General features: G+C 36.2%; 1 protein-coding gene across 1 annotated transcript in view; it reads left to right on the top strand.

Annotated features, from left to right (window-relative positions):
- Positions 1–14,510, top strand: part of DPYD (dihydropyrimidine dehydrogenase) — a 342,314-nt gene that overhangs the window by 82,242 nt on the left and 245,562 nt on the right. Inside the window, exon 5 of the mRNA XM_010582763.1 lies at positions 6,543–6,704. Coding sequence (XP_010581065.1) covers positions 6,543–6,704 — 162 coding nt within the window. The remainder of the gene's footprint in view (positions 1–6,542; positions 6,705–14,510) is intronic.

The following is a 14,510-nucleotide window of genomic DNA, read 5'->3' as shown; positions in this document are numbered from 1 at the left end:
CAGAAAGACCATCTTCTCCCATATCCCTTAGTAACAAACTGGTCTGTGCTGACATGTCAGCTGTTTTTTAACAGACTTTATAGGTGGATGTAAGCCTTCTGGTGGCCAACATTAAAACAAAACAAAAAGACAGAAAACCAAAAAAACCAAAACCCCTAAACCCAACAAAGCTGTGCTTCCTTCTGGATAAAAGGTTGTCCCTGGACTGTGCAGAATACTGGTAGGGAAATGGGGGAGCGAGAAATGAATGCCAGGAACAGTACAGAGAAAGTTGCGGAACACGAGAGTAAGTTTTAGGATTTCAGAGGAATGTTTAGGTTTAAATGAAAACCAAAGGAAATGTGTGGGGTTTTATCAAGGGAGAAATGGGAGAGGGAACAAACTGGAATACAGAGATGGATACCAAGGTATAAGGGTGAATCTGAAGTTTGGGAGTTTGAGGGAGTAAAGGAAAAAGTGTTTGTGGTAGTATACTGGAAGTGAGAAAGAAAAGTGGGTAGACAAAGGAAGGCAAGAGGCAGAAAGCTGTGGGATCATTAAGAGAAAATGAAATGAATAAAAGATTGTAAGGGAGAAAGGGTGGTGAGAGACATAGGATTATGACAGGTGAGAGAAACAGAATGATGTTTTTTCTGTGCCAGAGGAACTCTGAGTAAATTAACAAAGGACATCTATATGCCATTGCAAAGACTCCAGAAAATCATGAGTCACAGTTCATATGTAAAATACTGTAAGTGGGATACTGTTAATACAATGAAGGATTGTGGAAGTCAGAAAGCTGCTAGATGATTGGTAATAATTATATATAGATATGCATCACAATTAATCTTTAAGTACTCCTTTGAGGCCCCAGGTTTTTGAAAGTGCTGTTTTATTCAGCTTTCTGTGTTAATCTTTGTATATTTCAGGTCACTAAATACAAAAAAACATTTAAAAGAAAAAGTAGTAATGGTGTTAAATTGATGCACTTGAAACAGTGACTTTTCTTGAGATGTCTGTTTGTACTTAGTGTAATGGAATGGCTGACAGCTGGTTTCGGTTGCCATAGTGTAATTATGTAGAATAGACTTTTGCGATGACACTATGTCAATTAAGGAATCTCTCACATTCTAGACTACAAAGGACAAAATGACAGTACAAGATATTTCTTCCGTTCTTTTTCATAAAAAGATAGTGACACTGTGTGAAATTACAGTCCTGTTATGATGACACAAGTCAAATGATGTGAAAGATTTCTGGATTGATTAAAAATCATCAGCATTATAATATAGAATATGTATGATTTGATAAGTTGCTGTTATGTTTTGTTCATTCTTCTTCAGAAGATATTTGGGGGGGCTGACAGACTGGTGGTGTTTCTTGTTATATTTGAACTGTTGTGTCAATGTGAAAAATGCTACTTACATAACAACGTACTTTAAATAGTGGCTCTTCGGTATGTGAAAATATTTTAATCCAATACATCTTGAGTAAATTTTAAAGCCATCACAGAACATGAACTAGCATAGGAGGTGGTGATAATTTCCCATATTTTTTGCTATGTCTCTCTTTTTTTTAAACTAAACCCAGATGAAAAGGAAATTACCACTTTTTTCTTCTTTTAAAGTATTCACTCTGCCCCCAAATCCTGATGAAGGCAGTGTGTTCATTTTTATTACACAAAACATAATAATGCATATTCTTCATTGTTTTTGAGAAAATGGCGATATCAAAACACCCTGATGCATAATGAATTTTTATAGAAAGCTCTTGAATTGAATTGAAAGAAAAGATGCTATAAGCATTTCCTGATAGTAAATGCAATTTCTTCTCGTCTCTCAGTATTGATCCTATGTGTTTTAATAGTTTTTTTTTTCAAGTAAAAACCAGTCTCATTTGCATGCAAATTATATAATGCTTCCAAATGATACATGTGGAGATCCTCCTCTGCCTGGTTTCCACTGATTATTGATGTCTGTTTAAGGCTTGGTTTTGTTCCCTGTGTTAGCAATGTAGTATTTATTGACATTTTGATGTAGGAAACCACAAAACATCCTATGCAGTTAGATTAATTTATTTCTATGGAAGTGCACAGGAAAAAAGATTCTATGAACAAAGGCATGAGCAGGCATTTATCTCATTAAAAAATTCAGAAACATTCTAGTTTTAGACTTGCTTCCTCTACGACGTCTGTAAGAAACTAGCCAACTGAGTCATCTCATTATTTTAGCATCTAAAAAAATTACTCCGAACTGCTAAGGTAGCTTCCTGCATTCCATGCCCTGGAGTAACTTTGTCAATTTAATGAAGCCAGCCTCCCTTTAATTCTGATCCTTTCTCCCATATAACATCTAGTTGTGTAGTTACCAACTTGCCGGGTCTGCATCTCATGTCTGTTTTGTGTGCAGTCTGCTACAGCCTGGTTTTGTGAAATAAAAGTGATCAATAATTTTTTCTAAAATGTGAATATGCTATGAATATTCTACCTTTAATGTCACTGGTAAATGTAATGATCATTAATACATGTTTTCAGCTTAAAAAAAAGTTATGAAATCACAAAGTGTTCATGTAACTAAACATTTAAGATACTGTACATATACTACTGTACCTATACTACAAACTCTCATTTATTACTGTAGTAACACAACGGTTTGCAGTTTTGTAACGCAGTTTGTATAACACCACTTAGTGTAATTTACTAGACTATACTGTATTTCCCTGCCATTTTTTGTCAAGTATTGGAAAACATTTTTTTAATAATTTTTGATATGTTAGATAATAAATCAACACAGTAAAGGCAGGATAAATGATTAAATAGAATGGAAGGACGAAGAGATGAAGCAAGTCAGAGCTGGGCTCCTGAAGTCCTGCTCACAGCCCAGTCTCCATGCTGGACTGCGCCTTGGGTATCAGGAATGTTGCAGATGGGCTTGCTCTTGAGCCACTGCACAGAGTCATGGTAGCAGCATGTGGCCATATCCTTTTACTGGTAGTGGTCAGTATCAATGGCAATGTGAACAGTGGTTAGTTACACTGGTGTTCTTGAAGGTGGAAGAGGAGAGCTAGGGAACTGCAGCTCTTCTGTAAGTATGTTAGAAGTTTACCAATGGTAAAATTGACACAGGGTGACTTTTTGTTGGCAGACAGGGAAACCAAGTCAGCACTGAACATGTACTTCCCTTTCATCTTTAGAGTAGTCCACTTTAGCACAGCTGGAGCACACTAGTGAAGCAGTGCAGAAGACTTGCCCTGCTGCTCCCAAAGATGAGTGGAACACTTTGGACTTCAGGTGTGACTGTCTTTTAATTTATCATTAAAACTCGTTTCACGTGTTAAGACTAGAAGATATATACTCTTTGATACAGTTTATCTAATGTCTTAATATTTTAGCATGGTAATGTACTATATATAGCTTTTGGTACTCTCATGTGAAGAGGACACGGTTCCTTTTTTTTTTTTTTAAACTAGTGGTAGCAGTAACAACCAGGATCATGACAGCAACATCTCAAAACTTCCCAAATCTGGACCCCACCTTTATATACTCCATCATGTTTCCCCCAAATTCAGAGTTCAGCAGCAGCAGTTAGCCTTACCCCCATTAGCCTCCTCCTTACTGAACTCCGGCATGATGTTCTGAGACAGGTTTCCCTAGATATCCCCTCGATAAGCCGTGATCTCAGTCCTACACCCACAATGACCCTGATCCCATCTCTCTGAAGTCACTTGCTCCTTTAATATACCCTGTCTTTCTGTAGCATAGCTGTGCTGAAAATTGGGTTTGAGCTTGCAAAACAATTAGAATGTGCCAGCTGTGTTGATGCTGCCTGTAGTGGCACAGCTCAAGTGTGAGAATATGTTTTACAGATATGTAATAAAATAAATTTTAAAAAGGAATATTTAACAGTTTTGCATTCTTGGCATAACTAGCTTTATATATTGATTTTAATTACATAGCCTAAAAATGTAGAAAATCCTTAATGAAGTTACTTAGGTGGAAATGCATGTTGTTGTAATTGTTTCCATTGAACCAGAGTTGAAGATAATAAAAATAATAATCCTGGACAACACAGGAAGGGAAAATATAACTCTCATATGTAGTGAAATATCAAACTGAGCAAAAATCCTTTGAAAACCATTTTGTCTTTGAGTTAGTGAGAAAAATCCCCACTACTAGTTTGTAATTATTCCTTTAGAGTGGAAAAAAGGAATGACTAGATGTAATTGCCTGGGGAACAGACATCTAGTGCCACTTAAGATGCTGTAAGGTATCTAGGCTGGTCTCTGAGTGCTGCTTCAGAAAGACGTGGGTCTCCTGCATTGACTGTCACCTCTGCTGTCTGCATGGTTATGTTTCAGGGACATCTCCAGTATAACTAGACTTCTGTGTTTTGCTGCTGCATTGAGCTTACAATGTCTTCACTGGCTGTTTTTAGCAGCTGTAACAATCTGGCATATCAAACCAGTATCATTCATCTGGAAGAGCAAAAATGTTTGCTAATACATACAATTTCTGTTTAGCTAATACTCCTTTACATTGGAATAAATGAGAATCTGGGGTGATAAAGTGCCTTACCGGTCACCACAGGCAAAATGGTTGAAAGTTCTCCCAGAAGAGATGCGTAAAGGGATTGCCTATTCAACCAGGGTTAGAATTTCAAGGGATTTTAATAGTGTCTAAAAAACCCTATGAAAATACACCGGGGTAGCTGGTTTGTGTTTCTAAGGTGATGGACAGGGGCTCGTGCTGTGCAGTAGACCAGCATCTGTAAGCAAAAGGTCCAGTTACATCTACAAATACATTTCTTAAACATTGGCATTCTCTTGAGAATCTCTAGCTGTGTCTATTGCATCAGTTTTAACTTTAAGAATTTTATGCTCAGTCTTTTGATATGCCTTTAGTGAATTTGAACCTCCCAAATCAGTCTTGTTACCCACTGTTGGTTATATTGTCAGATCTTGACACTGCTCTTTTTATTCATAACTGGATTCTTGCTCTTGCATAGCATTCACTTTGAATGAACGCTTCTGCATACATTAGCCTACTTGACAGGCAGTAAGTCACAGGCATTGCATAGGGTCTGCTGTGACCAAGTACTTCACGTCATTTGAACGCTACATCTTCTGGCTGTTCTGAGTCAGCTGCCCTGGGACAGAGAGGTAAAGATATTTGTTATAAAAAACAGTTTCATGTTAGTGATGATTACTGAAGATGGGAATATGGAAGAGGTGGTGGAAGAGGAATGAGACATACTGTTTTTTAATCTCTCAGTTATTGCTAGTTTGGAGAAAGCTGAAGAAACTTTTGTGGAACTTCAGCCGTGTGCTAATTCTAAGGGGTATTGTCTTCTGGTCCTTAAAGCAAACTAGCATTAACCCATCTTCATGGACAACCCTCGGTGGGGCTTTTAAAGTGGGTGGGACGAGTGGTAAAATGAAGAAAGGACTAGAGTATACAGTTTAGTAAACTTCTATGTTGACTATACAGAAGAAAAGATAGGATGTAAATTGTTTGCTTTAATTACACCATAATTTCATTAATGTAAATGTAATGTAAATTTGGAACTGCAATCAGTAGTTCTCCCCCTCTAAATGAGACTTCGGTTTACTGCTGGCATTTCCTCTCATGCTCCCTCTTAAGAGAATTACCAGTCTGAAAAACAACCAGGGGTTGTTTTCTCATGGCATCAGGCATGGGGAGCTGGCTAATGTCCATTCCTTAGATTTTTATAATGGAAAGAAATCTTGCTAGCTCTCATATATCAGGGAATGGTTCCTTTCCTGAAGATGTGCACTGAATATTGAGAAGTTGTAAATTGTACATAACTTCTTTAATCAGTTCCTTGGTTTATTATTTAGGGAAACAGAAGAATAAGTGTTTGCCCTGATCAGCATGTGGTTGAGGAAAAAGAGTTCCAAAAAGAATTCAGTAATGCAGTATCTACGGGTAGCTACATAGGAAGACTTCTCCTCTTCTCATCATGGGTCTGGGACAATTGGCCCTACTGATCTGGTGTGAAGGACAGGCATATCCACAGAGATGGTGTGCACGGATGCGTAAAATAAGCTTTTCATTCCCTGTGTCATAAAGAACTGATAATCTAAATGGCCCTTTCTGGTCAGACCTCCAACAAGGTTTACAACTCAACTACTGCCCAATTGACCTAGAAATGGAGAAAGTATTAACAAATACATAATGCAGGCACAGTAGTTTTCGAATGTAGATTTGTTAAGCCACTGAAAATCCTACTGAAGATCCAGACTGAAGATGCTTTTAACTATTTTGCAAACTAAAAAGTTAAGTTTTATCTTCACATAATCAAGGGTTTGGCAGACTTTCTTTCCAGTGTCCTTAACATAATGCTGTATAACATGTTGTACATTTAAATAATGTCAGTGTTAGTTAATATATTTATATTTCTATATTATTCTACTAGCCAGTTATAGAAAAAGTATTTGGTATTTTCTGTTGAATTTTTGCTTCCTTGTTATGTGACTCTCTCTTATTTTTTCTTCTTTTTTTTTTTTTTTTCCCTCCACCCCTTTTTTTTCCCTTTTTCCTTCAGAACTACTATGGAGCTGCCAAAATGATTCTTTCAGACAATCCACTTGGCCTGACATGTGGAATGGTGTGTCCAACATCAGAACTCTGTGTTGGTGGCTGCAATTTGTATGCCACTGAGGAGGGACCAATTAATATTGGTGGATTGCAGCAGTTTGCTACTGAGGTAGGTAGGACTTGCAAATGTCTTAAATTCTTTGTCTGTACCAATAAGTATTGTCTAAATGCTTGCCTTTGTTAATGACTTGTATGAAAAAAAGTTGGTACTAATAAAATAAAGGTGTAGAAAGTTAGAATAATTATCCTTTTTCTTACAGCTTGTTCAGAAGCTTAGAAATGCTTTCATAATGCAATACTTTGTAGGCATATAAGGAACATTATCTGTGAACAGGATGACTCTTTAGAAACAGTAGTAGTTGAGACAATTTTTTTTATAATGAAAGCTTTATCTAAGCCAGGTGAAATTGTGGATGTTACTGAAGGAGGCTGTGTAGGGAAAACAATCAAGTGCACCTGCATCTGTAACTGCATGTTAAGGAGATGTAGAACTGTTCCGGGCATAGGGTAGGTCCTATAGCAGAATTAGTGTACATTGGTACTGGCGTTGAGGCAAAGGAAAAGTTTCAGATGATTTAGACTTTTTACTGTCCTTTTTTGCCAAAACTAAGTAAACAAGTAGTTTCAGGCTGACCTGAAATATATGTCTGTGTGCATCTATCTAGATAAATACAGATGCACACACATGTGTGTATGTGTACATTTATTAGTTCATAAAGGTATGTGTATATTTTGGTGACTGAAGCAAAGGTTGTTACTTGCCACTTGATGTTACGAAGTCTTCTAAAGGGTTTCTGTTGAGGTGCATGTGCATTATTTGTGACCGTATGGTTTCAATGCTCCAAATTCCATCTGAAGAAAGATGGAGGCTACTACTCATTTGTTAACTTCCTTTGAGGGCATGCAGAATTTGTACCAAACTCATGGTCTCAGCTGGCACCTCATCTGATCTATCTGAAGTATATTTGGGTAAAAATTGTGATTTTTGTCTCTGTAGAAGTGAGGAAGTTGTGGCTGTATAAAAAAAGGCATATGCATGTGTTAAGATTGCATGTTTCTATACAGTCCTTAACTAACAAGCATGTCCCTCTTCTGTATCTTGAGCGATTTGGCTGATCATATTTACAAACATACGATGAAATTCCAGTCACCTTTACAAAGCCTGAGAAAAAAAACTTTGTAGGAAGGATCAAAGTAGAAATGCAAATCTATCTGGAAGTAACAGATGATATGTCTGTAAGGCCAATTTTTTTCCTCTGCTGTCATTCATAGACTTCACACCCCCTTCTCAATGGCTGTCGGTCATGATTTGATGCGCAAATGTTGCTACCTGCTGCAGTTCTTTTATCTGTTTGCATCCCTCCTTTCCTCTCTCCAGGAGATTTGTAAAACTTCTGGAGCATTTGCTAAACTTTTCTGCTAGCTGTTGCTGAACCTTCTCTCCCCTCTGTCATTTAAGCAGCTATCCACTTCGATTTTCTTGAGATTTGAACATATAAGCATAATAATCAGTACAGTTTGGACCAAAGTTCTCATTTACAGGATGAGGCTAGAAACGCTGAACTGTATTTGTTCTGTGTGTATATTCAATAGTTAGGTTTTATCAGTCAAAAGGCAATTTTATTAGCTTCTCTTCTAATGGTCTTTATTCCATATATGTAAAAACTTAGTATTTGTTGCAAAGCAGAAGACTTATTTTTTTCTAAAAAAAAAACAAAACAAAAAACCTCAACAAAAAACCTAAAATGAACACAAAAAAAAAACCAAAAGAAAAAAGAAAGATTAAACAGTTGTCAAGCAGATGATAAATACAATGATGAAATATTACTGTTTAGGAACCAAATGCAAGTAATATCTGTTAAAACTTGATTTGTGTCTCTTTTTAGTCCTAATGCTATGATTAATAGAGGGGAATTATGACTTGATAGATAATGCTAAATATCTGCCATTTTTCTTCAAAAATCTTTAGAAATCTATTAAAAAAAGCTCAGTGCTAGCACAATGATTGATATGAAAACTGCAGAGAGGATGAATAGCTTTGAATGGCTTTGCTCCTAATGTTTCAAGTTTGTTTAAAGTGGTATTAGTGTCAAGAGTTCTAACAAAATAAAATTGTTATACAGTTCTATTTAGTACTTTAACAAAAATAACATTTCAGTAAACTTTATTATCTTAATATTTTTATAGTATCCTAAAAATGTTAAAATTAGTTGTTAATAGTGTTTAGATTTACTGCTGTTTAATGAAGAATTTGTATGTATTGTAGTACTCATAATTAGAAATAATAGGTAGTTACTTTTTTGTAATTAACTTTTTTTTAGCTTTCATTCAGTTAAATTTTAGTGTGAAAGTATGTATAGTTGAAAAAAATATACTGCTATGAGTGCTTCCAAGTAACAATCGTTACAAAAATATAGATTAAAATACTGAAGAAAATCATAAGGTACTACTGCTCATACAAAAATTGGCCCAGATACTGCAAGCAAAGTGTATTCACAGCTTTACCTATATGAGTAACTTAGCAAATTGTGTAATTTAGGTGTGCAACATGTGTTACTCTTAATGAGAGCTGCATGGTAATTCTCATGCACTGTGTAATAGTTTGTCCCACAGGGGCTTATTTACTGAAAACTCCATTGTGCATAAAGCCAGTTTTAGACTTTTTTTCCTTGGAATTAGTCTGAGGATCATACACTTGATGCATTACAAGAGCGAGCGATAATAAAAAGGCACAACTGCTAGCTGAGATAAAAGATAAAATTGCAGTAAAGCAGGAATGTGGATTTAAAATGGAAAATATATGGGTATGATGTATGCCCCTTTGTGCTTCTGAACAATGACTGATCATCTGTTCATACTGCAGATAAAACTCCCTAATTGTAAAATATTTGTCTTGCATACGGTAGAACAAAAAAATAGCACCTCACACCTCCTGCATTTTCCTTCTACCCTTCCATATAGTTTTGTAAATATGTTTGGCTCATTCTTAAAGTAAATTGTAATCCAGTCTGAAAAAAATGTGGGTTTTGACAATTAAATGTTCAAGTGGAAAAAAAGGAAATGTCCATTTGTATTTGTGGTGTAGAATGTGTATACTGGGATGCAGTTACCACGGTAACTGTTGCATCTAGAGAATAACATGGAGTAAAAGCTCACTATTATAAATGATGAGTGTCAAGCGCAGGTTACACCTGCTACTGCACAGGTCAAAATTATATTAATGTCTTTATCTGTCTCCTTTGCCCAAGTACTTTAGAATCAGAAAACATCTCTGGTTTTGGAACACAAGTTCAGGGAAAATATACTGAGATTGCACTGACAATACATATAGGCATGAGCTATATGACTGTCAGTCCCACAAAATAAACTAAAATTACTGGTTATTCAAGTACAAGTTTGGAAGCTTGTAGTAAAAAGGAAGTGTGATTGATTACATTGTCTGTTGTAGTGTTAGTAAGAAGCCCTCAAAATCTTAACATTTCTGGATAGACATTACTGATTCTAAAGGTTCTCCTGTGTTTCTAGTTAATCATTCTGAATGGAGCAGCACAAGCTAAATAGAAAATGTATTATTTTAATTGCTGCATACTAGATTTAAATACTAGATCATTTAGTACTGTGACTCTTGTGCCAGCAACAGTTCTGGTGATTTGTTCCTCTCTGGAGATATATCCTGGCTGCTGTTGCAGCAGAAAGAAATTGGGAAAGGAGACTCGATATGTTTTTTTCCTGAAAGATGCGTTGTATGAGCTTACCTGCTGCTAACCTAGGGGCATCTTAGCAGAGCGCCTTGTCTGGGAGGTGTGGGCTGTAGTGAGGGTCCTCCTCCGAGTGCTGAACCTCCCTTCTCCCCCAGTGCACCACGGGCAAGGAAGCAACAGCTGCCCAGAGGGACTGCCATGGAGGGGTGCGCTGCACCCTCAGGCTCAGGGTCCCTCTTTTGGTTGCACATTGGCAGCTCTGATCAGTTTTAACATAGGTGGGGGGAGAAGGTGGTTCTTGTGGAGCTGCAGTTCCTGCAGTTGGATGGCCTTGGGATGGTTGCCTCGGCCCCTCACCGTCGCTGGCATGGATAGGCATGCTGCGTCATCAGAGGAGGATTGTTCTGGGGAGCTAAGACAGCAGGACAAACAGAAATAAAACTATTTGTCAGTATTAATTTTTATTTTAACACTTTAATAATATAATATTTTAACATTTTAATAATAAAGAGGTTATTTTCTCTTTTAAGTCTTGTTGAAATCTAAAATAATCAATTATAAAATTTTAGTCTTGTCTAAAGGGGATGGTGTAGCCTTCTACAAGAGTTCAGGGGATGAATCTGAGGACTTCTGATTTCTCAGGCCAATGCTGAAAGACTTGCTGATATTTGGACAAGTTATATAAATTTCTCTACAGCATGTGTTACAGACGCTAAACATTCTTTGTTTTTTTAAGGCATTTACATGAATGTTGCTATGTCCTTTTTAGTGGTGGGATTCATGAAATGTTGAGGTATAGACTCTGCAATGCCCCTAGGTTTTCTTGGGACTGGGATATTATTAATGTATAGTTGTTAAGTAGATTTGAAAAGTCTTTAATGAGATGTTTTAGGCCCTAGTTTTGGCAACACTCACATACTTGCATAAAAGTCTGCAGTATTACAACTTTAGCTGTTATCTTGTGGAGGGAGGATCAACAAGTTTTCCTAACTAGCTCACGTTTGTGGAAAAACACTTCCTGTACATCCTGTGCTATCCACAGCAATTAAATTAAATTAACTGTGTGATCATGTAATTTGACAACTTCAAGAAGATTACTAAGCATGCAATTTGTTTCTTTTTTATTAAAATCTGTGCAGAATATTGTTTTCTTCTTTAAATATTCAACTGTCCCATATTAATGTAAACCAGCCTACAGATAAATATCTATGGAAACCAGTGGGAAAGTGTGAAACTAATACAATAGTTCCTAAATGTTGCTGATTTCACTGCTTGTGGTTTTCTTTCTGTGCACTAGCAGTTCTGTGTATAACAATTCAGTATGTACTAATGTGTTTCACACTAAAATAAATACCAGCTAGACGCTAATGTCTGCATCAGTAACTGTTTGGTTTCTCATCATCTTAGGGAAGGATATTTAATGGCAAACCTGACTGATAAACTTCTTGCTATAGCCTTTTCAGCATGGAACCAAGCATTATGCCTCAAGAATATAAAGGATTTAGTTATGAAGTCAAAACTTATGTTACTAAAAGATTAAATTTTCCCACTGCTCCTTCCATTTTCCCCATTTTTTCTTTTTTCAACCTTTTTCTGTTGATGAAGGTTTTGTGATGAAGATGACATTTTAAACATGCACTTTTTACTTAAGAAATGTGACCCTCTGTCGCTGTCACATACCCTCTGTGTATGTCTTGGAGACTACCAAATATGCTTTTTAGCAGCCTATCTTGTTTCATAGGATTAGGCAAAGGCTTTTTTACATTTTAACATTGAGGTTAAACTTTCAATCTATTTACTGTTTTATTTAACACATTCTTTGTCATATTCCAAGGGTAATTTTCAATAAAGGTGAATTAGGGTAAAACTGTCTGACCATATTTGAATTCTGCAAGTAGGTGAAGGATATCTATAGTATATTCCTTTTAGAAAAATTCTGATCAGCAAACTCAAAAGTGACAGAAGTGAGTTACTTTAATTTATTCTAATTTATATAAAAATTGAGATAATGATTCTGAGTAACAGTTCTAACCTGCTCTAATGGTTTTAAATGTTTTAGATTCATTTAAATAATGCTTACTATGCCAGAAAATGATTTTCATCAGGTTAGCAAAATGCATTTCTCTGAGTCACCTGCCACTCTCTGCCAAACGTCACATCTTTTCATCAAAACATGCTAATACTGAGTCACGTAGCGAAGAAAAGAACCAGAACTTTATTACACGAGGAGAACAATAAACTTTTCCCTGTCTGCATTCTGAAAAACAGGTAAAATGAGTTGGCTAAAACTTTCTAGGAAAATTAAGCTTGAATCAGATGCTCAGCAATCAAAACCACTGTAGTTTGCTTACGTGGGAAATATTGTGGAACCTTAATACAAACTTGTGTTTGCATGCAGTGCCTCCAGTTACGCTCTTTGTCGAGTATACTGCATGTTTTGGAACAAGAACCAACCCCAATGCAGTGAAGGATGTTTGATTTACAAGGGAGAAGAGAACAAACCCACAGATTTCACACTGGGGACAACATTGAGCAAACTCACACCTTTACATGTTGAAGCAATGCAAACAGGGAAACTGTAATATGTTATAAATGTCTGAATCAAGAGAGAATTTTCTTCAATTGTTGGAACTTCGGCAGAATAGATTGGCTGTTTCGGTTTGGTCAAATTGTATCTCACTAGAGGATAAAGTCTCCATAATCTTTTTTGTAAACTGGGATATTCTTTCTATGGACCCTAATGGACATGGAGCATAAGAAGTGGATGGAATCTGTGTGGGTTTAGTTTGAATAGGCCCTAGATGGTGAAGTAATGATGATTGCGTAGTATTTGATAAAAACGTTAAAGAATAAATGCCCAGTGTTATTAATGTCTATTAATAATCTATCTAATCTCTTTTGTTTGTGTATGAGAGAAAGCCAGAAGGAAAGGCAGACGGGAAGGTGGACAAGAAAGGCAATAGTATTAAACTTTACTTGCATCCTGACCACAGTCTGAGCAGATTAATATTGGAGAGGACAGTTGTGTGTAATGTGGCATTGAACACTGCTTGCAAGGTAGTCATTTTTGCACACCAAAGGATTTGTACAGAAGAATTCAGTGATATTTAATTAGGTGAATTACACTGTAGGGAAACTTCACCATGAGGTGAGTGAAAATCTTTTGAAATGCATTGAAGCAGTTTGCTATTTTCACACAGTTACCCTGGCAGCCTTAATATGCAAAACTGCCACTGAATTCCAGATGGCACGATATTACTGCGCAAGCTGGCTGTGCTGCATAAAGACAGTTTCACCCTATTTGCAAATAGGCAGAATTAAAGTTGACCATTCAGCCTGAACTACTAGGATTTCCTGCATGAGTGCTTGGTTTCTGAAGCTTAACACTGCACTACAGTAGTGTGGCACTTCAGTATAACATTTAGTTGATGGGTATGACTATTTAGTAATAAATATAAAAATTATTGTGTTAACAATAAAGTAAATTTAGTGATAAATTTATTAAGCATATGCATATTCATAGTGTTCAGTATACACATTAAATATGCAAGTTATATGGTTTGTATTGCTGAATAGCCTTCTAAAACAACTGCATGAGACTTTAATGGAAATTTGGTATCATTCAAGCCATTTCTGTGTGAATGTAACAAAGCAGACATTTTAGAAATATCCTTTTGCATTTTGGTTATCACAGTCTAGTTTCACAGTACAATATAAGCTTTTCAGCCTTGAAATCCATTAATAACCACATTAAACCTTCCCATATTGTATGAATTGTCAGGTTTAAATGATTCCTTTTTAAAAACAATTATCTGTCTCTTGCTTCTTGCAGTTTGTTAAAATGCTATGTCAATTTACAAAGACTGGGAGAATTTGACACAGAAATTTTAGAGGGGGAAGGAACTAATCATTGGTTTACCTGGCATGAGTGCTCAAGTGCACATGAAGAAAATGAACATTGATTCAAAATATAAATGAAAAATTCTATTCATCAGTGGAATTGCCAAAGTTTAACTTGAAAAACCTTTGCTTCTTGAGTTCTAAGGAAAGTAGAAACTGTTGGTAAACTTGTTAAATAGGTTAAATAAGCTACTTATTAAATGAGAACATATGTATTTTAGAGGACTAATTAATACTTACGGACGCAGTTCTGCATTGAAATAGCTGGGGAACAATGTTGTCTTCCGGTAGTTTTTGAGGTGCAGTCTTGTCGT

Source organism: Haliaeetus leucocephalus, unplaced genomic scaffold (assembly GCF_000737465.1).
Source record: "Haliaeetus leucocephalus isolate CR32 unplaced genomic scaffold, Haliaeetus_leucocephalus-4.0 Scaffold848, whole genome shotgun sequence".
Classification (NCBI taxonomy): domain Eukaryota; kingdom Metazoa; phylum Chordata; class Aves; order Accipitriformes; family Accipitridae; genus Haliaeetus; species Haliaeetus leucocephalus.
Note: the sequence above shows the minus strand (reverse complement) of the source record. Positions and strands in the feature narration are given on the sequence as shown.